This window comes from Psammomys obesus, unplaced genomic scaffold, assembly GCF_907164565.1.
Source record: "Psammomys obesus unplaced genomic scaffold, mPsaObe1.curated_primary_1811, whole genome shotgun sequence".
Lineage (NCBI taxonomy): Eukaryota > Metazoa > Chordata > Mammalia > Rodentia > Muridae > Psammomys > Psammomys obesus.
The window spans coordinates 2,694,606-2,722,584 of record NW_026585895.1 but is presented as its reverse complement, the minus strand read 5'-3'; the positions used below and the strand labels follow the sequence as shown (position 1 = coordinate 2,722,584).

At 38.5% G+C, this 27,979-nt stretch overlaps 1 protein-coding gene and 1 pseudogene across 1 annotated transcript in view; one reads left to right on the top strand and one right to left on the bottom strand.

Annotated features, from left to right (window-relative positions):
* The window catches only part of Fsip2 (fibrous sheath interacting protein 2), a 73,901-nt gene extending 46,827 nt beyond the window's left edge, over window positions 1–27,074 (top strand). The window contains exons 19-25 of the mRNA XM_055600507.1: window positions 4–9,296; window positions 14,130–14,615; window positions 15,897–15,988; window positions 17,189–17,235; window positions 21,267–21,310; window positions 25,589–25,658; window positions 26,923–27,074. Of these exons, the coding sequence (XP_055456482.1) occupies window positions 4–9,296; window positions 14,130–14,615; window positions 15,897–15,988; window positions 17,189–17,235; window positions 21,267–21,310; window positions 25,589–25,658; window positions 26,923–27,074 (10,184 nt within the window). The remainder of the gene's footprint in view (window positions 1–3; window positions 9,297–14,129; window positions 14,616–15,896; window positions 15,989–17,188; window positions 17,236–21,266; window positions 21,311–25,588; window positions 25,659–26,922) is intronic.
* On the bottom strand, window positions 20,522–20,841 carry LOC129671650 (60S ribosomal protein L35a-like; annotated as a pseudogene).
* Window positions 27,075–27,979: the final 905 nt, after the last annotated feature.

The following is a 27,979-nucleotide window of genomic DNA, read 5'->3' as shown; positions in this document are numbered from 1 at the left end:
TAGTTTCAACAGAGGAAAAGTTGTCTCATGTATCTTCACCCTCAAAGAGAGAAAATGCCGCAACAGAGCCTCTAAAAAACATATACAGTAATTCTTCAATTTATCAGTTTTGTGAGCATCTCTCAGAATCAGTTATCTGGTACCTAATTTCAAACATTTGTGATGGCACCAAAGAAGGTAGCAAAGAGAAACCATGGGAAGTCCAAGATGCAATAGGTTACAAAAATATCTCAATTCATTCTCAAGTACATGAGAGCAGGTCTATTTCCATTAGAGAACTTGCCTTAAGTATATTCGAAGTTATTATTGAAATTCTTTCTAATGGCAACGTGGTAATTGCTGACAAGGCCCACCAGGCTTCCATAAAAGCAAAGTATATGTTCTGTCCAGGAGTGATACCTTGTGACTTTGATGATATCTTTCAAGATCTCTTAAAAGGGGTGATTTTTGTGTTGTCCAAAGTACTAAGAATGAATCATTTTGAAAATAATGTAAGAAACAAGTCATATTCCACATTTAGAAATAATGTGCCCATTTTCAACAAAGTCAATACCATGGGAAGTCAGATAGGCCCCAGGGACTGGGAATCATCTTACCGAACTGATCATCTTTCTCAGAGAAATAAATTAAATTGCCTCTCATCTAGGTTGAACAGTCTGGTTGGTAGCCTAAAATCTCATGAATCCAAAGAAGTCGTCAATGAAGTCTTTAATATTGTTTTAGATTTGTTTTTACCAGATGAATCTCCAGATGATGAGATAAGTCCCAGTAAACTAGCAAGAACATTTTTCTCCTCAAATAATCAACAAAGTAATGGAATCATTACAAATAGTCTAGGGCTCTCCCCTAAATCAATTTTTCTTCTCAACATTGTGTGTGAGAAGCTTATTAGAACACTTCTAGAAAAGTGCACAGGCCCTGCGTTTTTTGAGGATAGTTCACTTTTTCGTGAAGTAGCAGAAGAATGTCAACATTTGAAAGTACTTCAAAATGTTCAAGGTGGAGGTTTTGATTATCCTAAGGCACCAATGGACTATGAACAATTTCAAGGAGATTACAAGTCAGACATTTTGGAAAATCTGGCAGACATGGATCAAGATTTATTATCCTCAGACTGTATACTTAATTTTATTTCCCACAGCTTGGTTAAGTCTCTGATGGATAAGCTATCTCATGGTTTTCAACAAACTCCTTTTGAAAACAAATACATGAACTACAGAACAAGCAAAATAGAGCCTTTTTTCCCAAAAGCAAAAGGGCAAGAATTAATAGGAACAGAATCAACTAAAGCCGATGTAGAGTTTGTGACCTATGACAATAATTTTCTTGCCAGGTCCTTTAATAATTTAAATACAACTAACTTTAAAAGTCAAACACCATTTGGCAAACAATGTGCCGTAAAGCCTTTGTCTTTGTCTTGTCCTGACAGACAGGAAGCACGGAGAATGAACTCAGTATCCTTTCATAATCTGTATCAAAGAGGTGTAAGTGGTGGTGTGTATTCAGCCACATTTCTGGAGGAGATAATCTTAGAATTGTTCTTTAATCTTTCTACATCATTGTGGAGGAAAAACATAAACATCACCGAAGCCTGGCTCAATGAGATAAATACCTTACTAATCACCAACGTAGTGAAAGAGTTAAATAATGCTCAAGTTACCGTTCTAAGGTATCCTGAAGAAAGCTTATATTTTCCATCAGCCCATAAAAAATGTGTTACTAAGATCGTTGAGTCTGTTTATTACAATGTTTCAGAGCAATATGAATTTATAGCAACCTGTAGTAATAATCTGCCGTTTGATAATCTTTCAGTAGCTGAACAAATATCTAATGGAATGTTGTTAGAGATTGTAGATTATCAGCTTCCATCTTGCTTCAAGGGAATGTTCAAGTCAAATTTATACCACACTCTCAATGCTGAAATCATACTCTATAAGCTTCAAAATAATCTAAGAAAATGTATTTCTGAACCCATGTCTCCCAAAGATTACAGTACCATGTTTCCACAATCATTTTTAGAGTATGTCATCAGAAGACTTTTAGCTCAGCTTATTCCCCTGCCTGCTGAGCCTTCATCTTTAGGAAAAAAGTATTTGATGAGTTCTGATTTTAATGAAATGTCCAACTGCATAACAAATAAGGTTATGTCAGCCATTTCAAAACATAAAATCTGTTTCACTATCTGTGATAATCAATATCTGCATACAGATAAAAACCTCCAAAAGATGGTAGATTCTGTTTACAGTAATATTTTACAAATGTCTGATTCTCTTGATTTAATACAGAAAAATATAATCAGCCGAAGCCCAATTATGATTGACCAAATAGCCAGTTTCATTATTCAAGAGATTATTGAAAACCATCTTCAGCCATTTTTGTGTGGAGAGAGTTTGTCTCGCCCCAAAACTCCACTGGATGAGGTATCTTACATGGTCAAGGAAGTTTTCAGTGAAGCTGTAGAGTCACACAGACCTCAGAGGCCATCATCCTTTAGCGTTTACCCTGAGCAGTTTGTAGGGGAAATCGTTACCAGAGTTTTATCAAAGATTTTTAGTCCTAAGCCTAGTACTAATGTGGAGATGGAAAATATGACCCAAAAAATAGTAAACTCAGTGAACAATCACTTAGACAAAGCTAAGATTCCTGTTCTATGTGATAAGAAATTGTCCTTTCCCTTTGGTGGTGAGGATATTGTGGACGAACTTGTCACCTCAGTCTATAGGAATGTTCTGAGGCAGCACGGGCTCGACCCTGACATCGACGAGTCTGAAAATGGTGACGCTTTTGTGGAAAACATTTCCAAGTTAATCATGGCAGCTATATCAGACTACCTTCTTCACCCCTTGTTTTCTGGTGATTTGTCATCTGCTCCCTGCTATAATTCAATGACTGATAGCATTGTTTATAATGTTCTTGGTAGTACTGATAAGCCTAGAAATGCAAACCAGGCCTCGCCTCCATATAATACATTACTGCCATATACATTTTTAGAAGATATGATCAGAGTACTATTATCTAAAATTTTCCCTTCATTGCCTACAAAGGCTTCAAACATGGGAGCTCCAAAGGACAAAGAAGGAGTAAATTTTAATGAAATTGCTTCCAATCTGATCAGTGATATTAGGAGAAAAATTTCCCAACATGAAATTAAAGTTTCAAAGGATGAAGAAAAAAACAAGTTTTTTTACTCGGAAGACAATGTCCAGCATCTCGTTGACTCTGTTCTCAAGAATATTTTAGAAAACGCCGGTTCTCAAGAATCAGTGGAACAAAATATCACAAAGAGTAGTGATGTTTTCATCGATAAAATAGCAGGCTTCATTATTAAATATATCTGTGAACAGCACCTTCAGCCATTTGTGGAAAAAAAGCAAGTGTCTACTTCATCATACAAATGCTTTGATGATAATGAAGAGCGTGTATTTTATGCTAGTGCTTATCCTTCACCTTTTTTGGAAGATGTGGTCTCTGGGGTAGTAGGCAAAGTATTTCACAGGGCTGTTGGCATTGTACAAGTGGAGTCAACAAGAAATTCAGAAAATGTTTTGTTTGATAAAGCTGAAAACCTCATATATTGGATAACAGAGGAATTTTCAAAAGCCCAGGTTACCACTATAGAGAATGCTGAGGAACTGTGTTTTTCCCCAGTAGAAAAAGATGTGCTCATGAACATTGTTGACACTGTGTACAGCAAGGTTTTAGAAGAATATGAAATGGAAACCATGCCTAATAATGATTTTCTGCATGACACAAAGGCATTGGCTGCTCAGATAACCAAAATCATTCTGACGGAAATTCTTGATTTCCAAATTCCACCAGATGTTGCAACAAATCTGCCTTTAAGCTTTCATTCCAAACTTAGTCAAAATGTTTTGGTAAACAGAGTTCATCATGACATTAGTAAGTCAATATTTCGAAGACAGGCTTCAACAATATATACTACCATGCTTTCTCATGTTCATTTAGAGAAGATTGTCACTCGGCTTATGTCTCAAATAAGCCCATCGCATTCCACCATGGAGCTTTCTGACTCTTCTCAATCAGACCTAAGTAACACAGTCATAAAACTGATAAATGAAATCATGTCAATAATTTCAAAACATGCAATATGTATTGTAAAACATGGAAATGAAAAACAGAGTATGATTTCAGAAAAGGAAATTCAGACAATGGTTGATTCCATTTATGCTGATCTTTCCTGTTCAGATCTATACCAATCTCTCTCAAAAGATAAAAAAGGTCTAAGTAGCATACCTGTTTCAAAAATAGCAAGTTGTATAATAAAGGAGGTCTTCAATCATCATCTAGAGTCATTCTTAGCAGGAGATAAAAGTATTCTTTCAGCTCCAGTTGCTCGAACCTGCCAGCCGAAAGCAACAAACTCTAGCCAAAGAGAATTGTCGTTCATTGTGAACTCAGCTGTCTTTTTGGAGGAAGTAATTACTGAGCTTGTCTGCAAAATTCTTCAGACATTCATACGGAACTGCTTGGCTGATGAAACCCCAGAGAAAGCAATCGCCAAAATAATGGACATTGCTACAACATTAGTAAAATCAATTGTTTTAGAGTTCACCACATCTGAGATTTTAGTTGCAGAACATTTGGATGAGAGTCTATGGTTTTCAGAGACATATAAAGAAATGATTCAAAAGACAGTCAATTCCGTTTACGCAAATCTGTTAGATGAATATAAATCTCTGACTCAGCTACACAGGGCTGTACAACAGGGCACTTCTTGTTTTGGAGGGAAAATATACCATTTCCTATTGGAAGAAATTTATGATTATCAGGTGCAGTCATTAGTTTCAGGAGAATTAATGCCTTCTTCTTACTCTTCCCCTGAAGCTGCAAACATCATCAAAAATGTGCTCAGTGTCATCTTGAAGGACACCAATGCTTTGCCATCGTGCATCACAGTGCTCCCTTGCTCTCTAATAGAAAATATGATTTACAAGCTTTTAGGAAGCATCTTCCCTCCAGATGACACTGAAAATGAACTAAAGGAGAAAGAGGTTATGCCAGATGAGGAGGACGAGTTCCTGGCTGCAGCCTCAAAGCTGAGCGATGATATCATAAAAGAAATTTATGAATATGAGATCAGATTTGCCATAGCAGAGGAGGATGAAGCCAGCCCACAGGAAGAAACTTCTGAGAATTTTGTTGACTCTGTATGTAATAATATTTTGAAAAAAACTGAATTCCAAGCAGAAGTACAGAAAGGTGCACACAAAAAGGGAAGATCGTTCCTCAGTAAAGTAGCTGGCTTCGTTATTAAGGAAATGATGGATCACCGATTGCGACCATTTTTGTATGGTGAAAACTCGCCTCCTAAAAACATACCTGATTATGGCGATGCTTCTGTTGTTGCAAAGTCTGGGAAGGAAAAGGCACAACCCTCTTTGTTTTCAGCTGCATTTTTAGAAGACGTAATTGTTGACCTTGCTCACAAGTTTTGTTCTTTTGCAACTCCTACTGAAGATTCTAGGAAAAAGGACAAGTCAGAGGCAGAAATTGTAAGCTTAGCTATCAACTTTGCAAATTCTCTGGTACGGGAATTCAGGAAAAGTGAAATTAAAGTTTTACCACACGCTGAAGAAATATTTTCTTTCCCACCAGTTGGGAAGGAGACAGTTGATAAGATATCAAATATTGTGTATGATCAGTTTGTAGGGAAATTTGGGTCTGATGGTCTTCAGAAAGGTGACACTGGAAACACTGCTATAGAAATGGTTTCTTCTTTGGCCCAGAAGGCTATCTCTTCATTTAAGATTCAGCCACTATTTTCAGGAGCCTGGTGTTCAACTTTCTTTTCATTTCTAGACCCAGAAAATATCACCCAAAGGGTTCAGCTCCTACCAGAGAAGACATCCACGCAGGTTAAAACAACCTTAAACCAGACACAGCTTGCTCTATCTAAAGATACATCAGTGAAAAAAGATGATACTCAAGGTCCAATACTTAGCTCTATTGCTAACATTATGAAAAGCAATGTTATCAACCTCACATCAGGATCAACTGCAGATGTCACAGACACAAAGAAAGATGATGAAAGAAAACTGAAGTCTGCCAGTCATAAAGATGAAAATAGCTCAAAAGTTCTGTCGTCAAAAACCAGTAGGAAAAGTAAAGGTACTCAGGAACAGCATTTGAGTGACAAATGTAAAAGTGATGAAACTCAGAAAGAGAACTTAGTTGTAATGAATCAGCAGGGGAAGTTTCTTGAAGTATACACCCATTTTGCAGTTGCTGATGAGAATAGTCCTGAGAAGGGGGCACGTAGATGTGATTTTGAAACAGTCAATAAAAAGAAAATTGACAGAAAATCCAGTAAAGGTTCAGTGAAAACAGATGACAATTCCAAGAGTAAGAGTAAGATTAAAGAGACCAAGAGAGGGAAAACTATAAAAATAGCCCAGGTGCCAATCAAGGAAGAGTGTGGAGAGACTGTAGCTGAAATATATGTCCCTGGAGAACAGAACTCAGAAACTGAACGTGTTGAAAATGTCATTGAAAATATTTATGACAATGTTTTAATGCTATCACAAGAGGCATTGGATTTTTCCAAGCCAACATACAACAGAAGCCTTGTAAGTGATAAACCACTGGCCATACTTCAAGATCCTACACAGCCTGTTCCAACAAAGGATTTGTCCCCATCAGTTAGCAAAGACTCCATTGCCAAAAAGAAGGAAAGCAAAAAATCAGAAAAGAAAAGAAAAGCAGAGAAGAGTGAGATAAAAGGAGAGAAAAACATTAAAATTCAGCCTCGTATGCTGGAGCATCCTCCATCCTCACTGGAGAGTAAACCTGGGATTGTTCCGGCTAAATTTCTAGAAGATGTGATCATTGAAATGGTGAGCAAACTTGTATTTGCATTTCCACCAGAAACACAAAAGTGTGATAAAGCTACAGATGTAAAGGATAATCAGAATCAAGATGAACTTTTTGACATAGCTATGAGACTCATCGATTCGATGTTGAAGGAATTTTCAGATGCAGAACTTAAAGTATTTAGGCCAGAAGAGGAAAAAGAGATAGCCCCACAAGTGGTCAAAGAATCAGGTCAGATGGTCCCTCCTGGGTTCAAAGAGGCAGCCCCGGAAGTACCACCGTGCAGCATGAGCACTGAAGGAGGGGACAAAGCACCACACATTCCAACATCTGAGCAATCCTCCCTCGATGAGGTGCCTCCCAGTAACAGAATGCCGTCGATTGAAAAAGCCGTAGTGAACAAAATTGTTCACTCTTGTGTTTGTAATGTTTTAAAGGAATGTAAATCTCAAGAGTCTGTTTGCAAGAACATCAACAATAATGGGGAAAATCTAGCAAAAAGATTAACTGGCACAGTGATAAATGAAATTTTTCAGCATCAGCTCAACCTGCTACTTTCTGATGAGATACCAGCTTCAGCATGCATGCCTCTGGAGTCCAAGGATGTTGAGGAAAAGGTCCAAAAGGTGGTGCAGACAGTCAGTAAAGAATGCCAGACCTCATCTCCGTACACCATAAAGTTGCCTTTCAAGTTTCTAGATGATGTGATTTCTGCTCTCTTAGCAAAAGTCTTTTCACAACTATACAATATCAAAACTAGAATACCTCAAGAAAATCTGTTGACACAACTTGAATTCCTTCAAATGAAGTTAGTAAGTACAGTTGCAGATGAGATTTCCAAAAATGAAGATTTGGATATACAGTACGTAGAATCCTTGCATCCAAATGATGATGAAGTCGTTCAATTGGTGGTTCAGACAATTTATAATAATCTTCTGCCACAGTTTGGATCTGAGGAAATCTTACAAAATTGTATCGTCAGTGGATGCAAGCTCCTCTCACGAACCATAGTTGACTTAGTTCTACGAGAAGTGGCTGGCAACCAGTTACAGAACTATTTTGGTGGCGAGTTGACTCCATATCAGTGTGCAGAAGTGGACAATGTTGTTGAAAACATCCTCACCAATGTTGCCTTAACTACTCCAACACAGCCGTCGCGCCCGCATAAACTGTCGCGTGACGTAATAGAAGCAATTGCTGTAAAATTCTTATCCAAGCTTTTATCTGTGTTTCCAAAAGTGCAAACAGAAATAACTAACTCTGAAGAAACAGATATGCAAAACATAGCTTCAAAAATAGTAAATTCAATCCAACAATTTATCTCCAAAAGTAAGATCAAAGTTGTGCAGCCTGCCAAGGAGTCGGACAGTGCGCCTTCAGCTGACAATGCGGCTATTGAGAAGGTAGTTAATTCGGTTTATGCCAATCTTTTAAAACACTCTGGCTCTCCTACCTCTGTATTTGAAGATTTAATGGGTAAGAGTGATGTCCTTTCTGACATAATAGGACTTTCAATGGTGAAGGAGATTTCCAATTCTGAATTTCAACCTCAAGGAGAGGAAGAACTTCCAAGCTCAGAATTGGCTCTAGAAGCTGTCAAAATTATGGAAAAAGTGGTGAAAATTATCGACGAACTTAAATCCCAGGAAAAATCTGCATCTGTAAAGGATTTAATATTAGACTCTAAAGTTTTAGAAGAAGCGTTGGCCTTGTTCTTGGCTAAACTAGTAAGGAAGCCTGGTGTGGCAAGCAAAGACACAGACAGTTTAACAAAGCCCGAGCTAAATACGATCGCATCTCAGCTGACAAAGTCTGTATCCGCTGAAATCTCCAAAAGTAACATTAGTCTTGTGGATTCAAATCCTGAAGAACAATCATTAGATCCAGAAAATATTGAAATGATTTCTCAGATTATTGAGTCTGTTTATAGTAATGTAATAATGCAATCTGAATCCCATAACGAACCCAATGATACGAAAGGTACAAAGGTTTTCCCTAAAAAAGTGGCTAGCTTAATTGTCGATGGAGTTTCAAGCGCTCCGTTAAGTAGAGTTAGCACAAAGAGCTCTTACTCTGCTCTTGGAGATCTAGACACAGACAGGATCATTGAAAAGGCACAAAAGCATACGGCACAAATGGCCTCTGACTCTGACAAAGAGTTCGACGATTTATTAGGAGACCAACTTCCGGTTAGAATAATTCCACACATCAGGAATAAACCACTGAGAATAGATCCAAACATAATCTCCGAACACTTGGCGGTCATTTCTATGAAAACCCAGCCTCTGGAGACACTTAAGATGGACTGCATAAGGAGAACTGGACGCAGCATCGCGGAGCTGAGAAGAGCATCCATAAGCGGAAAAGGCCCCTCTTCCCAGGATGTGTCCGAATTAGGAACCAGACAAAAAGAAAGGCGCATCTCACTGGACAGGACGGGCCGGCTTGATGTGAAACCTTTGGAGGTAAGTAGCTCAGCAAGGGAGAGGACGCGAACGAGCCGGTTCTAGGCCTCTCTTCCTCTCCTAGGGGAACTGTGTACACCGGCTCATCTCCACAGTCATGATTTTCAAGGACTTGCCATATTATTTCTATATTTCACAAGAAAGGCCTAAGGCTAGTTTCCATAAGATAACCCACTACAAATAGTTTTTGAAGCATGGAAATGTAAGTATGTGTCTTTATGAACACTAGGATGACTGAAGTGTAATTTTATTTGAAAATTTATAAAAGCATGTATATAAAGTTTATTTAAGGCGCCACAGGACTCTCTTTCTTGTATTTTTATTTAAATTTTTTCATATGGTATATTTTAATCATATCCCAGCCCAAATTCCTCTTAAATCCTCTATACCTTCCCACTCAGACAATCCCATATTCTTTCTTCCCGTCTCTCTATTAGGAAAAAAAAAATGAAGAAAAATAACAAAACAAGCAGAAAAAAAAAAAAAAAGACAAAAACTCCCAAAAGAAAAAAGCACACAAAAATCCCCAGAGTTCAGTTTGCACAAGCCAGGACCCTTGGCCATGAGTGTGCCCCTGGCTGTGCTTGCACCCTAGAGCACTCCATCAGGGAGCACTGGTTTTTCGTTTCTCAGCGTGAGAGCACTTACACAGGGCTTAGGGATGACTGCGTGCCCACTCTCTCTCCTCACTCCCGGAAGGTTTTGTGATCTACACTTGTGCAGGCCCTGTCATACTGTCACCCTCCTTGTGAATTCATAGGTTCAACAGCGCTGCTGCGTTGTCTAGGAGACACCTGTGACCCTGGCGGTTCCTCTTCTCCACAGATCCCTGGGTCTTGAGGGTGGGGTTTGGCATAGACACCCCCTTTAGGGCTGAGTCTCTTACTTTCTTTACACTTTCCAGTCGTGGATCTCTGTGTTAATTACCAAGAAGCTTATTCTCTGACAAAAGGATTGCTATGAGTATAGCCATATGTCCATGAGAGATCATTTTATTTACCAAAGGAATAGTGACAGGTTTCCTGCTAAGCCAATGATCTCTCTAGTCTCGGGTTCTTGGCCACGTGAGCAGCACTGGGTTCTATCTCATTAAGTTTACATGTAAGCAAAAATTTAGCTACTGCCCTAACTTTGTGCCGCTGGTCAGGTCACTGCTGTGTGTTCCATGGTCTGCAGGTAGACCATACTGAAAACTGCTGTTTACCTCTGGCAGCATGCACAGTGCCTTATGTGCCATGGAAGCCAGTCGGTAGTTAGGAAACGAAGCTTCTAGTCAGGCACCAGCTCTCTCTCTCCATGTGCTGTCTAGGGTATTTTACTGTCAGGTTGTGGAGGGTACGGTACCCGATAGCCTTCCAGTGTCTCGAGGGGTCTTAGGACCCCTTCCCATAGGCCCCTTGAGCTACAGCTAAATAAGAAACAACCCATTCCTGGTAGGGGGTTCTACTCAAACTCCTCACATTGAATGTGCTCATTTTTGAGGGCTTGTTTGTTGTTGGTTTTTATTTATTCATTAAATGGACGTAGTCTGCCATTGCACTGACGCAAGTATAAAACTATATTCTCTGTTCTCAAGAATAAACACTTCAATTTTTTTTTTTTTTTTTTGCCAGAATGACGTAAAAAAAAATCTCTGGATTAAGTCTTATGGCTGATAATAAGTTAATTAGTGGTTGGTCTGATTGCTTGATTGTGTTGTTGAAGACAGAGTCATTGTTTAGACCTGACCAACCTAGAACTCATTATGAAGGCTGGTGATGTTTAGCTATTTCTTCCAAATATAACATTCTGATTTAGATAGAGGCTTATTAAGACTCAAGTGTTATTAAATAACACTTTCAAGTCTCAGGAAGCTCCTGGGGCTTATAAGATTCACAAGATTCTCCTCAACATCATTTCAGCAGTAACAGCCACTAGACAGTGGAAAGCTACCTGGAAACTGTCCAGGGAGCCAAGGGATGAAATCAGAGTGACTCATCACCCATGCTGGGGTGGGATTTTGTACTAATATGTGCTTCTATAAGTAATCTCTCACCCATATTACTGTAAACAGCCACGGTAAACTCACAAGTTTGAGTAAAACTAATAAGCTAGAGTTGGGCGGAATTGTTTGGTGGTGGCGGCAGTGGTGGCTTGTTTGTTTCTACGGCATTTTTACTCTATCCCTGTGCTCTCTTTGAGATGAGCAGATATTTGTCCATGTATCTCCAGAAAAAAGTTAACCCAGGCTCTCGTGAGCTGCCTCTGACTATCAGGCCTCTGCCTCTCAGTGCTAAAACTGTAGGTGTGTGCTTTATGTTTTCAAGCTGAAATACTAAAATTACTGTGCAATTATACTTCTGTTGATGTCATTTATTTTTAACAATACATGATAGTCCCTTTGAGCCTTCCAATTTCTTTCTCTGAGTTTTCATTGCTACATTAGCATATATTTATGCAGCATTCATTTATACATAATCAATTCCCTGAGAGTAAACTTTGTACGGACATCTTCTAATATTATTAAAATAAATCTTTATCATCTATAAAGCCATCCATAACAAACCCTTTTCCTGGTTACCAACTTTACTTAGGTCACATACAAGCAACAGAAAACAGTGAGTTTAAACAAAAACAAATACCACATTTTTTTTGAGGGGAAAATTCATTTAATAATAATATTAGTTATAGCAGCAGCAGTAATAGTAGTAGTAGAAAAACAACAACAGTAATAAACAATCAGCAGCCATGTAGAATTCGGAGCACAGAAATCTCACACGCCAGTCTGAGTGTGCCATGTCCTTTGTCAACCAAGGGACAGACCAAAACAAACAAACAAACAAAAAAAACATAAACAAAACCTGTAGGTCAGGTACTTTAGGCTCTTGGCTTTGCCTCATGGTTTAACACTAATACTCTGCTTAGAGAGGCCATACTTTTTACCTAATGAGACATATTTAAACCATCTTCAGTAACAAATCTACAACCATGTTGCATGTATTTGGATTTTCTAACATTAATACTTTTTACATATAACAAATAAAGTTAATTGTTTACAATATTTAAAGAATTGCTGCTAAATAATTTATTTCCACAGAAGATTTTCTCATTATTTATTTATTACAGTTTATTCACTTTGTATCCCAGCTGTAGCCCCTTCCCTGCCCCCCTCCCTCCGTCCCTCCTCCTTCTCATCCCATGTCCCTTGCCCAGTCCACTGATAGAAGAGGTCCTCCTCCCTTCTATCTGACCCTAGCCTATCAGGTCTCCTCAGGACTGGCTGCATTATCTTCCTCTGTGGCCTGGTAATGCCCCCCCCTTCAGGGGGAAGGGACCAAAGAGCCAGCCACTGAGTTCATGTCAGAGACAGTGCCTGTTCCCATTACTAGGGAAACCCACTTGGACAATGAGCTGCCATGGGCTACATCTGGGCAGAGTTTCTAAGTTATCTCCATGAATGGTCCTTGGTTGGAGTATCAGTCTCAGAAAAGACCCCTGTGCCCAGATTTTTTGGTTCTGTTGCTCTCCTTGTGGCGCTCCTGTCCCTTCCAGGTATTTCTATCTCCCCTTTTCTCATAAGGTTCCCTGCACTCTGCCCAAAGTTTGGCTATGATTCACAACGTCTGCTTTGATACCCTACTGGGTAGAGTCTTTCAGAAGCCCTCTGTGGTAGGCCCCTGTCCTCTTCTCTGTTTTCTCCCTCTTCCGATGTCTATCTTGTTTGCCTTTCTGAATGAGGATTGAGCATCTTACCCACGGTCCTCCTTTTTGCATAGTTTCTTTAGGTGCACAGATTTTAGTATGTTTATCCTATATTATATGTCTAATATACACTTATAAGTGAGTATATACCATCTGTTTCTACTTCTGGGATACCTCACTCAGGATGATATTTTCTAGTTCCCACCATCTGCCTGTAAACTTCATTATTTCTTTGTTTTTAATTGCTGAGTAGATTTCCATTGTGTAAATGCACCACAATTTCTGTATCCATTCCTCAGTTGATGGATGCTCCTATGATCATGGTTGAGCAAATGTCTTTGTTGTGTACTTGAGAATAATTTGCATATATGCATAGGAGTGCTATAGCTAGATCTTGAGGTCACACTATTTCTAAAATGTTATCACTTGGAAATACGGTTTGGAAAGCTGCAAAGGAAGGTTGAGTCAAAGATTAGTTATAAAGTAATTTATAATTTCTATGATATAGTGAAAAGCTACAGAAGTGAAGTGATCTGTTTATTGAATTACAGTAACCTTTTCTTGGATTTATTTATAAAATTAAGAGTGAGATAATTTGAGTAATTGGAGTGAAATATGAGAAAGAAATGAAGATTTACATATTTTTGCCAAAAAACAAAGAATAAGATTGTAGGGTAAAAAATTATCTGAAGATCATGATCTCAGGGAGTCATTGTTTTTATCAGTCGAAGTAAAGTCTTGCTATTTCATTAAAAATGAATGTCTATATTTACACAGAATTCCTTACTGAGAACATAAAATACAAGTTAATTATGTAGTTCTATAACAATTTTTAAGAAAAATGACAAAAAGAAAACATCAGGTTTATTTTAAAATAAAATGTATAACTTAAACCATTCTGTTAGACAAGATATTTGGAATAAGCTATGACAGAGTAATATCTCAATGTAAAAATAATGCTAGATAAAAGCAAGTACTGCATAGTTTTTATCTAAACTTCTTTTAAAATAATGAAAATATATTAGTAAAAGGTATTTGAAGAGATTTGCTAGATTGAAGTAAGAAATCATAAAAAATAGCTATGATACAAAGTAATATTTGAGAAGTAATTGAGATATTTATTTTTAATATTGATTGTATGTTTAATTCTAGGCTGTTGGCAGAAATTCATTTCAAAATGTAAGAAGGCCTGATATCACCAGAGTAGAACTTTTGAAGGATATTAATAGCAAAAAAGATCTGATTATTCGGTTAGTAGCTCATGATATTGGTCAAAAAGATTCAGAAAGTAGCTTCAGAGAGGGCATCGTTTCTGATGAGGAGGAGATTGTTTTGGGAGAGGTTGTTGGACACCAGTGTTTAAAAGAAATTTCTGAAGACCAAGTTCAAGAAGTTGTGAAACCCGTAGAAACCCAAGTTGTTTCTCCCAAGACGAGCACAAGCAGCCTGAGAAAGTTCTTATCACTAAGCAAATGCTGTCATCCCACATCTGGCGAAAATATTGAAATCATTGAAACAACTGGAAATCAGACAGCACCCAGTGAGACACAGGCTGAAAGAGCTGCTTCTGAGCTCCGTGTGTCCTCTCCCAAAAGCCTGGCAGAAGCATCATCTTGTAGGGACAAGACACAATATAAGGTAGGTCACACACAAAACTCCCCATAGTCGGGAAGGTGAACAACTCATCCATTTTTCTTCTAGGCTTCACCTTCATTATCCAGCAAAGCATATTAAGGGAGAGTCATTATCTGCATAGGTCTGCAGATATATAGTGTACATTAAATAATTAACAGAACATGAAACTCAATTAACTATTTGATAGAAAGAAACCTATTACTCCTAGCTGAAGGAAAAATGGAAAATGGAAACTGCTTAAGGAAATTCAGCCTCATTAATTAAACAATGGATTGCATTTTGTATTTGGCTGTACATATTTGTTGCACATCCATAGAAAACCTTACATCAATAGGATGAATCCAGATGTGCTGGCTGAGTTATAAAGAAGTTATAAATGATCTGTGGAAAGCCATATGGTTGCATAGCATTTGCTTAGACGTAGGCCCAATCCGCAGTAATGAAAACAAATAATAACAAAAAGAAAACCATTATCTTGGTTCGAATTCATGCTTTCACTTAATAAAAAGTTATGTCACCTTTCTTAGAAGTTGCATGGTAAATGTAAGGTTTTTAAATATACTTTTCCACATATTTTCTACACGTAACAAGTTATTCAAAGTATTTTGACATCATTTTTACATTCATCCATTAAAGTTCTTGATCATGATTGAGCACACAGTTTGTGTTACTGCATCAAGCTGTCAAGTGAGGAGAGACTCAACGACCCTTTTGGTTTTACCCTGTCCACAAGTCTGTACTAATCAGATGTTTGGAAAATCACATGATGTGGGATTTCCTAATGATACAATTGCCTTAATGAAACATCTTAACACAGTTTTTGTGCTTTTGTTCTTAGGCTAGCACAAAAGCTGCAGCAAACTACAGAAAATAAACACATGTAACTACAGTCAAACCAGAAGCACTGAATTTGCCAACAAACAGATCAGAGTATGTGCTAAAAATGCCTGATCAGACAAGAGTATGGGAAGCCTAAAGTTGTAGCTCTGCTCTCTTATTTAATACAATAAACTGCAATTAAAGTATTTTAAAGTCTAAAAATAGATTGTATATTTTCAATAGCTATACTAGGTTTATGTTTAAAATGTGTTCAAGACCTAGTATAATGTAGAATATCTTTACAGAGCCGTTTAAAAAGACTTATACGTCTATTAATTTTTAAATAATATTTAAAGTACTCTCTAAAACTTTCATTGAAATATTGACTAGGATACAAAAATTCCAATGGGGGAGAAAGTATATATCAAGCTCTATTGCATATAAAACCTGATTTGTATTTTACAGAAAGAAGAAATCCATGTTACTGAACCAACACAGCACTTCATACACAGAATTATGAGTTCATCATCATACAACCAAGACGAGCTTCTTTCCAGGTAGATAAAACTTAATGAAATACAAACTTGATGAAAGTAGGGCTTATGGGAAGAATGGGGCTGGTAGGAAAGCGGGATCTAAGAAAGTGCCCATCACCAAGCCCTCACTTCTGACTCCATGTGTTCACTCTGCTAGAAGTCTTAAGTTTTCTCTCAGCATGCGATGCTGTGTTTTCACTTCTCTACCACATATTTGTCTCAGTACCTGCTCCCCAGCGGATAAATGTCTTGAATCAGATACTTGCTAATGTGATAGGGTGCTGTTGTTGTTTGAGGTTGTTGTTAAAACCTGAAAGATATCCTTAGGATCAGCACAGAAAGATTCCTGCTCAGTTTCATACCTCAAAGTAAAACAACAGCACAATAAAAATGCAAAATACCTGAACAGAAAAATCCTCTATAAAGATGTACAAAAAGTACATGAAAGTTACTCCACATCACTAATCACTAAGAAAATGCAAATTGAAATCACAGAATATGCCATTTGAACCCATGAGAATAGCTGAAGGGAAAAGGGAAGGTAAGGAGGAAGGAAAGAAAATGAGTACTGAGGATGAAAAGAAATTGAAACCTTTATGCACTGATGGTAAAATTATAAAATTGTGAAATCACTGTTAAAAGAAGTGTGAAGCTTTCCTAAAGAACTTAGCATGCCACAAGCATGTGACCCAGAAATTTTGAGTATATTTCTCAAAGACCTGAAAGCAGGTACTGCAGCTGATATTTGTGAACTTGTATCCAAAGCAGCAAGATTCACAACAGAGCAGCAAAGTAAGCAACATGCAATGTTTGTCAGTGGATGAGCTCTCACAAATCCTGCAGAGTATACCCACTATTTAAAGAAGATCAGGACTTGCTGCAGTACACATGAATGTGGATGACGTTGGACTAATTAAATCACAAAATGACAAACGTAGCTTTGATGCTGCTCATCCAGAGTAGTCAAAATCCTTAAGACACAAAGTAAAATAGTGACTTCCTGGAGGTATAAAAGAAGAAGGGGTATCACTGTTTAAGTACAAAGCATGGTCAGGAGGCATGAGATAGCGAGGTCTGCACAGCAATGCCAGTGTTCTCATGACATGAAACAGCACGTGCTATCCCATGTTTGTGTTCACAGGAAGAATGACATAGTGTTCTCAGCCAGTATCTTCTTCATCTCTTAAATGTGCACATTAAAATTTGTTCTTTTTATTTTAGTGAAGCAGAAGAATGTGTACCAGATCCAAAGGCTAATGCATTAGAAGGTTGGATATTTTTCTTAACTTTTAAAAACTGATGAACAAGAAACTTTGTTGACTATTGTGATAGCCTAATTACTTAGGTTAGAAAACGTTAGTTATCAACCTTGAAAGTGTTTATTTTTCTATTTAGTATGTTTGTTTTGGGGAAGCATCCATTATCATTTCAGCCAGCTAATAAAACTAGCTGAACACTTTGTCTTACATGAATTTGATCAGAAGTATGTAAATTTATCATGACCATCTTCCTGGGAGAAAAGAAGCATGTATTGTTATGCTAGCTTTATATCTGGACTAGAACTGGATTAATTTTTCTCGTGGAGAAGTTATGCTTTGTTCCAGCAGAGCGCACCCCTATTAGGATGCAGAGGCCCTTTAAAGACTAGCTAGAGTGTTCACTTTCAAGTCTGGCTAGAATGAGCTGCTTCACTTTTTAAAATATCAGCTTTTATGGACTTCTTACCCCATATTTAGAATGGTTTAGTCCAATATTAGTTCAGACCTTGGGAGATAAATCTGACTAGATAATAGCACTACAGAGAAGAGGTATAGGGGTCGATTTTACTACAGTATGGGCTTGAACTTCAAGCCACAAACGTATCCTGACTGCTGCCCTGAAACCTACTCAACGTGGTATAGGGGTAGTTTTCTCTCAACTTGGGTGCAGGGGTAGTTTTCACCATTGTTAGTTGTAATTCTGTTTGAACACCATTAAGGTATCACAATCTGTACGCATGATGTCAGTCACCAGGGAGATTTCCGAGCTCTGAACCAGGTTCTAAGATCCGGCCGGGAACTGCCTAGTGCTGGTCTCTGCTCTCACTCCTTAGCGCACGTCCTGTCTGCAAGTGCGCACTAGGGCTCGCTCCTTGTGGTGAAATTTGGTGAATTATTTGGCTTTGTCTTGCTTTGGTGTTTGTATTATGCATTTTCTTTGGGGATTTACCTGTTAGCTTGAGGTGAAGAGTCCAAGGATAAGAACATTAGATAAATCCAGAGGTTGAAGAGTCCTTTCTGTTTTACTAAGGACATTATTTGAAGAGACATTATTTCAAGACCTTCCATCATTAGCTCATCACTGTCCTGATTACCTTTTGTACCTCCATTTCCCTTGTGGCTTCCTCTGCCCCAGAAAACTCCGCTGTCCTTCCATCCCGAAGAGCCTTTCACTTCTGGAGTATTCTTTCTCTTTAGCCTGTCTTATTCTTTTCTCACCTTAGACTTTTTCCATTTCACTTTCCCAGAGAGGTCTCCTCTAATCCCAGCCCCTGAGACTGAAATTAATGGCCTTCTGTGCCTTATCTAGGTCATGTATTTGCTTTACTTTTCTCCAGTGCAGTTGTCTAAATGCTTGTGTCTTTTAATTATTTAATCCTGACTGCTTCTTTGAACATAAGCTTGCTGGATTGATGTTCATCAAAGCCTAAAACAGCATATTGGCATCTAGATGTTAAAAACATTGAATGATACAGGAATGAATGAAGCAAAGGAGTAGAGAGGAAGAATGTGAAACAGTTTGTTATGAGACGAAAGTGTCCATTGGACATTGAAGCTGAGAAAACATGAATTGTTGGGCATTTCAATATAAATTTCAATGGGGAGGTCAGGTTCAACACGCTTATGCCTAATTTCATACAATACAAAACAAAATCTCAAGTAAGTGTGTATAGCTGAGCTGATTAAATACCTGGAACTTTTATATAACTCTTAACCAGTGCAGCTGAGTAGATGGTCCTAATGCCTACGTGTTGTAGTAACGTTATTAACAAGAACAACAACTGGTGTCCACAGTTATGGCCCTCATGTTAAACCCAAATATTTTCAATCATTTCAAAACAAAAGTCAGTTCACTTGTGTACAATATAAAGTAGAATCAAATCCCTAAGGAATATAACTATTCAATCGTAAAGTTACTAATTTTGTCTGATATTTTTGCCTTTACTTTTTTTCTGGAATCTGTATTTCTTCCAAAGAATAATGTATATCTATTTGTGATGGGTTTTGATAGCTTAGCATGTACAGAGTACATAGTACTTGAATGCACTGTATGTCCTCCTGTCTTCTTATAATTTAGTCAAAATAAATAGTCTCATTTCCATTTTACTTATGAGGAAACTGAGCCAGAAAATTCAGATTTAATTTGTCAGCCAGTTCTAAGCAATGAAGCTAAGACTCAACAGAGTTTCTCTGCTACAATAGTTGTCTCCTTGACAATGGGTCTCCAGGAACCTTTGCTTGCAAATTAGTTTCTACTTCCTTGTGTTTCAATGATATGCTCATCTCCCTTGAAGACTCAGGCAACTTTTTGATCTGATGTGATTCCACTGGATTTTCTCTGAGTATTGACTCGCCATTTCAAAACATCATAGCTTTCTACTTTAATGCATTTATGTGTTCTGTTTTTGAGTCAGGCTCTTTTTATGCAGCTCTGTCTGCACTGGAATTTGCTATGGAGACCAGGCAGGCTTTGAACTTACAAAGATTAGACTACCTCTGCTGAGAGTGTGTGTCACCATGCCTGGCTCGCTTACCGTTTGTAATTAAATAATATAGACATGCTAAAGTTGGAGGGTCCCTTAAGCTTCAGCATTAAGATAATCTCTCTTCCGTTGTTTGTTTGTTTTTTGTTTGTTTGTTTTTCACAAATCCACTTTTTTTTAATTTTATTTTTTTCTAATCAGTTACATTTTATTAACTCTGTATCCCAGCCATGTCCCGATCCCTCATTCCCTCCCAGTCCCTCCCTCCCTCCCTCATCTCCACCGTGCCCCTTGCCAAGTCCACTAATAGGGGGGACCTCCTCCCCATTCATCTAATCCTGTTTTATCAGGCAATTAGGAATAGTGCTTCCTCAAGACCCAGCTATACCACTGCTAGGTATATACCCAAAGTTTGCTCAAGTACACAAAAGGGATATTTGCTCAACCATGTTTATAGCAGCTTTATTTGTAATAACCAGAACCTGGAAACAACCCAGATGTCCATCAACGGAGGAATGGGTACAGAAATTGTGGTATTTTTACACAATGGAATACTATTCAGCAATCAAAAAGGAGGAAATCATGAAATTTGCAGGCAAATGGTGGGATCTAGAAAAGGTCATCCTGAGTGAAATATCCCAGAAGGAGAAAGACAAACACGGTATATACTCACTTATATAGACCTATAAGATATAATAAACATAATGAAATCTATACACCTAAAAAAGATAATCAAGAGAGCAGACATGGAGTAAGATTATCAATCCTTGTTTGAGCACAAATCCACTTTTATTTATTTACTTTTCTTTAGTTTAAATCCTGGAAGGGCACAGCATCACACGGATTCTGTGTCCAGTGGCCTTCACAGGCAGGCTGCTTTGGAATTTGGCATGAACCAGGCCACTGTTCCCATGGGCCCGAGTTACTTTCCCCAGATCACTCTGGTTTTGTTTGGCTCCCCTCTAGGAGTCACTTCATTGTTTCTTGCTTTATACACATAAGCATATCTCTTGCCTAGGTAAAATTCTGTTTCCTCTCGGGCATAAACACCTTCAATTTTAAGAAGAGCTGTATGCTGTCTTTGGTTCCGGAGCCCTCGCTTGTAGCCAGCAAAAATGGCCTTGTACCACATTTGCTGCTTAGAAGTCCTGCTCCCAGCAGGCCCAGACACCTGGCCCCGATGCTCAGTAGCAGAAACTTCCCTCACCTTCCCAGGCTCAAAGATGGCTGATGATCTGTCTTTTGAGCTTTAGGAAAACAGGCACAAGGCCTGAGTGGCTTTGCGTAGATGTCCACCTACTGACACGCAGAGCTTGTGTCTCCTGAGAAATTTCCAAGCGGAAGGCAAATACCAGCTCTAATATTCTAGATCTCTCATTTGTTTCAAACTTGTCCCAATTGCCTATGCATTAAAAATAATAACCCTACATGCCTATGTTATATGATTTCATATGAAAATACTGGATTAATATCAACAAATATATGTATGTATGCATATATGTATATGAAATGTATATGTATGTATATGTATATGAAATTTTTTCCTGTCTTTTACAGAAAGTTCTCAGGAACTACACACAAGCGACTCAAACAGTGTTCAGGTAAATGATTTTCAATATCTTCTAATTTCTGTACACTGGGATCCAGTTGAAAATAGCTCAGTTTTCAAATTCTATCAGAGACTGAGAAGCATTATTGAGGAACATCAGGAAACATTACCCTATAAACAATTCCTTCTCACTCAGATCTCCCCATCTGAATGAGACCTGTCCTTAATATCTGAAATTCCCTTTTTGAAAGTTTTTGCCCCTTGGAGTTGAATCAGAATTCCTTGTTTAGGTGAGTAGAGTAAGCCGCTGGTTCTCAGCACGTAACTTCAATTCCATTAATAGCTTGATCTCTTTCTGAAGAAAAGCCTAAAGGTGAGTTACTTGATTGTGTCTAGTGCTAAGCGTCCAGTGATTAAGTTGTAGATGTAGACAGGACACAGGGTAACTTCAAAGATGCTGCACTATTCCCACAGAATGACTTTACATGCAGACAAATCACATGGTACGGTCTGAGGAACACTCTCCTCCCTCAACCCTTTCAGCTGAATAGATTCGGCCGCATATCCCTTTTATTCTTCTTTCTTTTGTTTTGTTTTTCCAAGACAGGGTTTCTCTGTGTAGCCTTGGCTGGCCTGAACCTGCTTTGTAGACCAGGCTGGCCTCAAACTCACAGAGACCTGCCTGCCTCTGTCTCCCTGCATGCTGACTTTAGACATGTGCCATCCAGCTCTCTTTATTCTTTTTCACAATGTCTTCTTGGTTTATTTTAAATCAGCTTCATAACTTACCTCATCTTAGTGAATACAGAATTACAAAATGACCAGCAACTCAGAAACTTCATAGTATTACAAAATAGTGCTGCTTTAAGAGCCAATTAATAAAATCCTGTTCACACTTAAACAATTTTTTGCCAATTAAAAAAAATTTACTTCTACACTCAACCTTTAAGCATCTATGTAACAATTTCCAACTCATTTAATTCATACCTTGAAGAAAATAAAATGATGTCAATGGAAGAGAGGCTCTGCTGTTCAAGTCTGGGAGTCATTAACATTCTTTGAATGATGCTAAATTCCTAATGAGTCCACAGCCTTCTGCTCTGGTAAACCTCCTCGCTTGCTCTCCTCTCCATTACCCAGAGATGGTTAAAACTGTCATTCTAGCATCTCTACATAAACTTGCTCCCTCCTACCCACATATCCCTAATCGATTACAACTGAAACCTGGTAACAGTATGAGGATCTGAAAATAAATAGTATACATTCAACCTGGGAAAAATCAAAGCTCAAAGAGCAGTCAATACTGTTTCTTACATTTTCTCTCACTATTTCATGGTACAACTTTGAAATTTCATAGAAAGAAAAGAGAAAATGAAGTTTGCTTAGAAGACTTTGATGACATAAACCCATGGGTAGTGAAGAGGAGCTTTTTGCTTGTTTGTTTTTCCTGCTGCCATTCACACCTCCTTGCTTTGACAAGTGTTGGTCATGAAGATGAGATGCCATCTAAAATTCTCAAAGAAAATGCTTCTTACAAGAGTGTAAGCTTCCAAGCTGATGAAAAGTATGGAGTGGACCTGCTACTTTCATTTTAATTCTGTGCTTTGTTGTCATCAGAAATTGGAGGTGGCTGCAATCCAGCAGAGTATGAAACATAACACACAAGGAAAAGAGAGCCCTAGGCCATTCTAACCAGAAGACTATGGGGGCAAAGTCTGAGAAAGACGCGTGGAGAGACGTAGGAAAGGAAACGTGCAAGTCTGTGTGAAGTTTCTCTCTCCCTTTTCACTGTCTGATAAGTTTATTGTTTCTCCCTCCTTTTTTAGATTTTTTTTAAATTTTTATTTTTTTAATATTAGTTACAGTTTGTTAACTCTGTATCCCTGCTGGATCCCACTCCCTCTCTCCCTCCCAATCCCACCTTCCCACCCTCATCTCCTCCCTGCCCCTTTCCAAGTCCACTGATAGGGGAGAACCTCCTCCCTATTCATCTGATACTGGTTTATCAGATATCTTCAGGACTGGCTACAAAGTCCTCCTCTGTGGCCTTGCAGGGCTGCTCCTCCCTGGGGAGGGGGGGGTTTAGATTTAAATTTATTTCTTTTTAATTTATTCACTTTACAGCCTAATCGTAGAGCCCCTCAATCTTATTCCAGTTCCTTCCTCCTTCCTCCTTCCCCCGCCCCTCCCCTAGTCCTCAGAAATGGGGAGCCCTCCTCCTTTACCAACTGACCCCAGCCTATCAGTTCTTATCAGGACTGCTTGCATCCTCTTTCTCTGTGGCCTGGAAGCACCGCCCAACCCCCATCTAAGGAGAAGTGATAGAAAAGCAGGCAACAGAATCCACATCAGAGAAAGTTCCTGCTCCCCTTACTAGGGCACTCCACAGGGAGCCTGAGCTGCCATGGGCTACATCTGAGCAGGGAATCTAGGTTATCTCTATGCATGGTTCTTGGTTGGTGCATCAGTCTCTGCAGGACCCCCTAGGCCCAGATTTATTTTCTCTGTTGGTCTTCTGCGGAGCTCCTGTCTGTCCCAGATCCTTCTATGCCCACACTCTTCCATAAGACTCCCAGGGCTCTGCCCAGAGTTTGGCTATGAGTCACAGCATCTGCTTCAATGCCCTGCTGAGTGGAGTTTTTCAGAGGATATTTGTGGTAGGCTCCCATCCCATTCCCTCTTTTCAACCACTTCCATTGTATATTCTATTTACCCTTCTAAATGAGAATTAAGCATCCTCTCTAGGGTGCTCCTTGTTACTTAGCTTCTTTAAGTCTATTGGTTGTAGTATGGTTATCCTGTATTATATGGCTAATATCTTATAAGTGCATATATACCATGCTTGTGTTTCTGGGTCTAGGTTGCCTCAGTAAGGATGATCTTTTCCAGATACATCAATTTGCCTGCAAATTTCATGATTTCCTTGTTTTTAATAGCTGAATAGTATTCCACTGTTTTTTCTTTATCCATTCTTTGGTTGAGAGACATTTGTGTTGTTTCTAGTTTTTTGCTATTATGAATAAAGCTACTATGAATATAGTTGCACAAGTGTCCTCGTATGATGCAGTATCTTTTGGGTATATGCCAAGGAGTGGTATAGCTGGATCTTGAGGAAGAGATATTTCCAAATTTCTGAGAAAGCGTAAGACTGATTTCCAAAGTGGTTGTACAAGTTTGCACTCCAATATCGAACTTGATCTCTTTTACCAAAACCTCTCCACATGCACTGTCCCATGAGTTTTTGATTTTAGCCATTCTGAAGGATGTTAATTTAAGATGGAATCTCAGAGTTGTTTTGATTTATATTTCCCTGATGACTAATGATGTTGAACAATTCCCTGCACAAAACTAAAAGTCCAAGTGGATCAAAGACCTCAACGTGAAACCAGACACACTTAGAATCTGTTAGAAGAAAAAGTGGGGAAGAGCCTTGAACTCATTGGCACAGGAGACAAATTCCTGAAGAGCACCAACAGCACAGGCTCCAAGATCAACAATCAGTAAATGGGACCTCCTGAAACAGAAAAGCTTCTGTAAAGCAAAGGACACTGTCGTCAGAACAAAACATCAGCCTACAGACTGGGAAAGGATCTTCACCAACCCTACATATGACAAAGGGCTAATATCCAGAATAGACAAAGAATATCAAGAAGTTAAACTTCAACAAACCAAGTAATCCAGTTAAAATGGGGTACGGAGCTAAACAGAGAATTCTCAGTAGCGGACTATCGAATGGCCAAGAAGCACTGAAGTTTCTCTTGAACACTTGAAATTACCTTGAGAACTGGAGCCTTGGCAGTAGCTGTGTCTTGCCCTTTAGGGACAGGTACTCTTCTTTCATTCAAAGAAATGATGCAAATTTCCAGAATACAACCAGTATCTGGATGTCCCTGGTAATATCAAAACCACAGTGACTCTCGCTTCAGAACCCTGTAAACTGATAAACTATCTATGGAGAAAACTGAAGGTTGCAAAGTGAAGCATTTTGCTTCTCTCTTATCATTTTATTTTTTCTCAGAAACATGTTTGCAATTTAATACAATTTATTGAAATGAGTGCAAAGAAGGGGTAGGTAAAGTGCTGACTTTTCTCGAGTGTCAGCAGAGCTCAGCCTTTGGTTGCTGTGTGGCCACGGGCAAATCACATAGACAGATCCTTAGAACGATAGCTGGTAGAATTCACCCGCCTGAGTCTCGGGAGTGGGAGGCTCACTCCAGGTGGTAAAACATAGATTTCACTTGCATGAAAGCGTAAATAGTTGATATTTCTTTGGATATTCTTGGTATGTCTTTACTGTCCAGAGACTAAGCCTGACAATTTGTCTTGACAGTTTATCACCATCTTTGAAGGATCAAAAAGTGTGGCCAGCTGTTCACGTCCCTCAAAGGAATATGTTTCAGGTACAAAATGCAACTAAACGTTTAACCATCAACAAAATATAGCTCTTATTGATATTATTGTGAATGTAGATATTTTTATCATTGATCTTTCCAGGATGAGTGACCTTTCCCTTATACATTATTAATAAGAAATTGAAATAATATCCATAGCATTTGTGTAAAAGTCTAAAGTTTATTATATAAATTGTCTTTAACTTTGAAGGCCAAGGAACAACAGTGTAACTAACATTTATTAGGCCACAGTTATACATATATCATTATAGAATCAGATGGAAATAGTTGAGGAGGAACACTATAATAAGCTCTCTAAGGTTCTATAGCTGCGGGGCTGCACAGAGCCCAGGATTTTAGGGCCTGTGTTTGTTCATCAGCAGTGTGATCCATGTGGGAGGATTGCTTGCTGAACAAGGTGGATGATGCAAGAAAAGTGGAGTAAGTGGCTCAGGGGAGCTGGCATGAGCCATTGGTCACTGAAATGCGAGGTTCTTAGTAGCCTTTTCCGAGCTTACTTTGATTTTAAAGAGAAATTAAATATGGATATTTAAAGATTCCTGACTTTTGAAAGTCATACATTACAGCTAGTAAAATGTTGGGTTTTTGACATCTTATGTGTTTTCAAGTCCTATAACAAGTCGTCATAAGTTGAGATATTTTCTTAAAGATTCAGGTTGTTAGTAGCTGATACAGAAAAACCGAATCCAAATACTGACATTTTCATTATCTATGCAGTTGTATCTTACATGACAAAGGAACATACCTATGGACTTTCAAAAGGAAATTTACACAAAATTGACCAGAAATGACAGCATTTTAATATATTTCTGCTTTAACTTGAACAGTATAAAGTAGAACTCACACACAGACCATTGAAATGCATCTCCCTTTTCAGCTCATTAGGTATTTTCACGTAGCTTTCAGGAGGGACAAGAGGTGGATGTTGCATGCCCACCTGGAAATTCTCCAAGATCAAGTGGGCACCACACCCCAGAGACAAAATCACTGGACTGAATTCCCAGCTTAGACTCACTCTACCTGTATGACCTTAGCCAGGGTCTTCTACCTCACCAAAGTTCATGACCCATAAATGAAGACATTGCTGGGCCCAATGCCTTCGGGGGAGCATAGCAAATCAAGTGAAAGTAAGGCAGCCGTGCTTTATCTTTCACAGATTATTTTACCAGCGCCAACTTCTGAACTCTAAATCATTGTTGAAATGCAACTGCTTCAACAATCACTCAGTTTATTATGATTTTTTTCCCCACAGAAATGGCCAAGAACATTATTTCCAAGCAAGGCTCTAAAGTGCTAGCAAAGGTATCTTCAACTCTGTCAAAGGTGTTCTCCCGCTCCAGTGGCAGTATTCCAAAATCATCCTCACCACCTCACCAGGAAAAACGCGGAGGCTTCTCCACCTGATAAAACTGTGATTCCCTATAAAATAAAATGATATTTAAAGTATAACATACTGTCCAATTATTGTAGTACCTCAACTTTAGTTAAAGGTATAATAAAAGCATTCATTTTATTAAACTTATTTTTTCATTTTTTTATTATTGCAATTATAGTTACATTATTGTTCCTTTTTCTCCATCCAAATACTCCCATACTCTCCTCCTTGCTCTCTTTCAAATTTATGGCCCCCCTTTTTAAATTAACTGTTGTTACGTATGTATGGATGTATACATATATCTTGTCTGAGCAATGTTACTTATATGCATGGTGTTCAGGGATGACCACGTGGTATTGTATAACCAGTTAGGTGATTTTTCTGAAGGTGCCCTTTTCTGAAGGAGTCCATTTCTCCCGCTCTCCGCTTTCCCTAGCTGCCTGTAGTTCTTTGTGAAGAACTAAAACTCAGTACTGACGTGAGCAGGTCTATTGTTGCTGTCTTTGTTCGTGTTTGGGAAGTCATGATGATGAAACTTTATGGATGTAAATTCTGGAGTTACCAAGATACACAGCCTCCCAGCATATCCTCTGTCCTCTGGTTCCTACAGCCTTTCTGCCTTATCTTCAACAGTGTTCCTTGAACCTAAGGTCTTGAAGTTGTTGTTTTATAGATGTTCTACTAGGACTGATTTTAGTTAGGACATAGAAGCATTAAATTATACAAAACTTTATAGGGTGTGATAACATATTGGTCATTACACACATGTGCAGGTAAATGTGTACATGTTTATAGTGTAGTGTTTAAATTAGGTTAAAACTATTTGTTTCTTAAAGAAGTTATTTCTTTATTGTAAACTTTAAAATAAACGGGTTAACTTTATGGCCATTTTGCCTTATATACCATAAGTATCAGTGATTCAACTTCTGTGTAT